This window comes from Brassica oleracea, chromosome C1, assembly GCF_000695525.1.
Source record: "Brassica oleracea var. oleracea cultivar TO1000 chromosome C1, BOL, whole genome shotgun sequence".
Taxonomy (NCBI): Eukaryota; Viridiplantae; Streptophyta; class Magnoliopsida; order Brassicales; family Brassicaceae; genus Brassica; species Brassica oleracea.
Window position 1 is genome coordinate 35,085,903 of NC_027748.1, and position 368 is coordinate 35,086,270.

A 368-nucleotide genomic window follows, 5' to 3' on the forward strand; every position below is an offset into this window, starting at 1 on the left:
GGTGTACGGAACTAGTGTTGAGGTGTACGGGCTTTTCGTACTAAATATATTATGGTTGTAGCACATATTTGTTGTACACCTATAGTTGATCAATAGATGCATAACATTAATAACAAAAGTAGATATTATATCCGAATAAAGTAACAACACAGAAGGAAAAAAAGTACTTAGTGCACTAGCCGAAAACAGAACTTGGAGTAGCATAGAGTTTGTCAAAAAACTGCAGACAGAAACCGAAGCTATTACATGTAATTATAGTTATCAATCATCGGAATGGATACGACCTCTTCTCCTCCTACGTAGTGAAAGATCCGCCTCGATTCCGCTAACATTTTGCGGCTGACCAATTAGGGGTTCATCACCTGGAA

General features: G+C 38.0%; 1 protein-coding gene across 1 annotated transcript in view; it reads right to left on the bottom strand.

The window, feature by feature from the left end:
- Nucleotides 1–347: 347 nt before the first annotated feature.
- The window catches only part of LOC106338406, a 914-nt gene continuing 893 nt past the window's right edge, over nucleotides 348–368 (bottom strand). Inside the window, exon 3 of the mRNA XM_013777391.1 lies at nucleotides 348–362. Coding sequence (XP_013632845.1) covers nucleotides 348–362 — 15 coding nt within the window. The remainder of the gene's footprint in view (nucleotides 363–368) is intronic.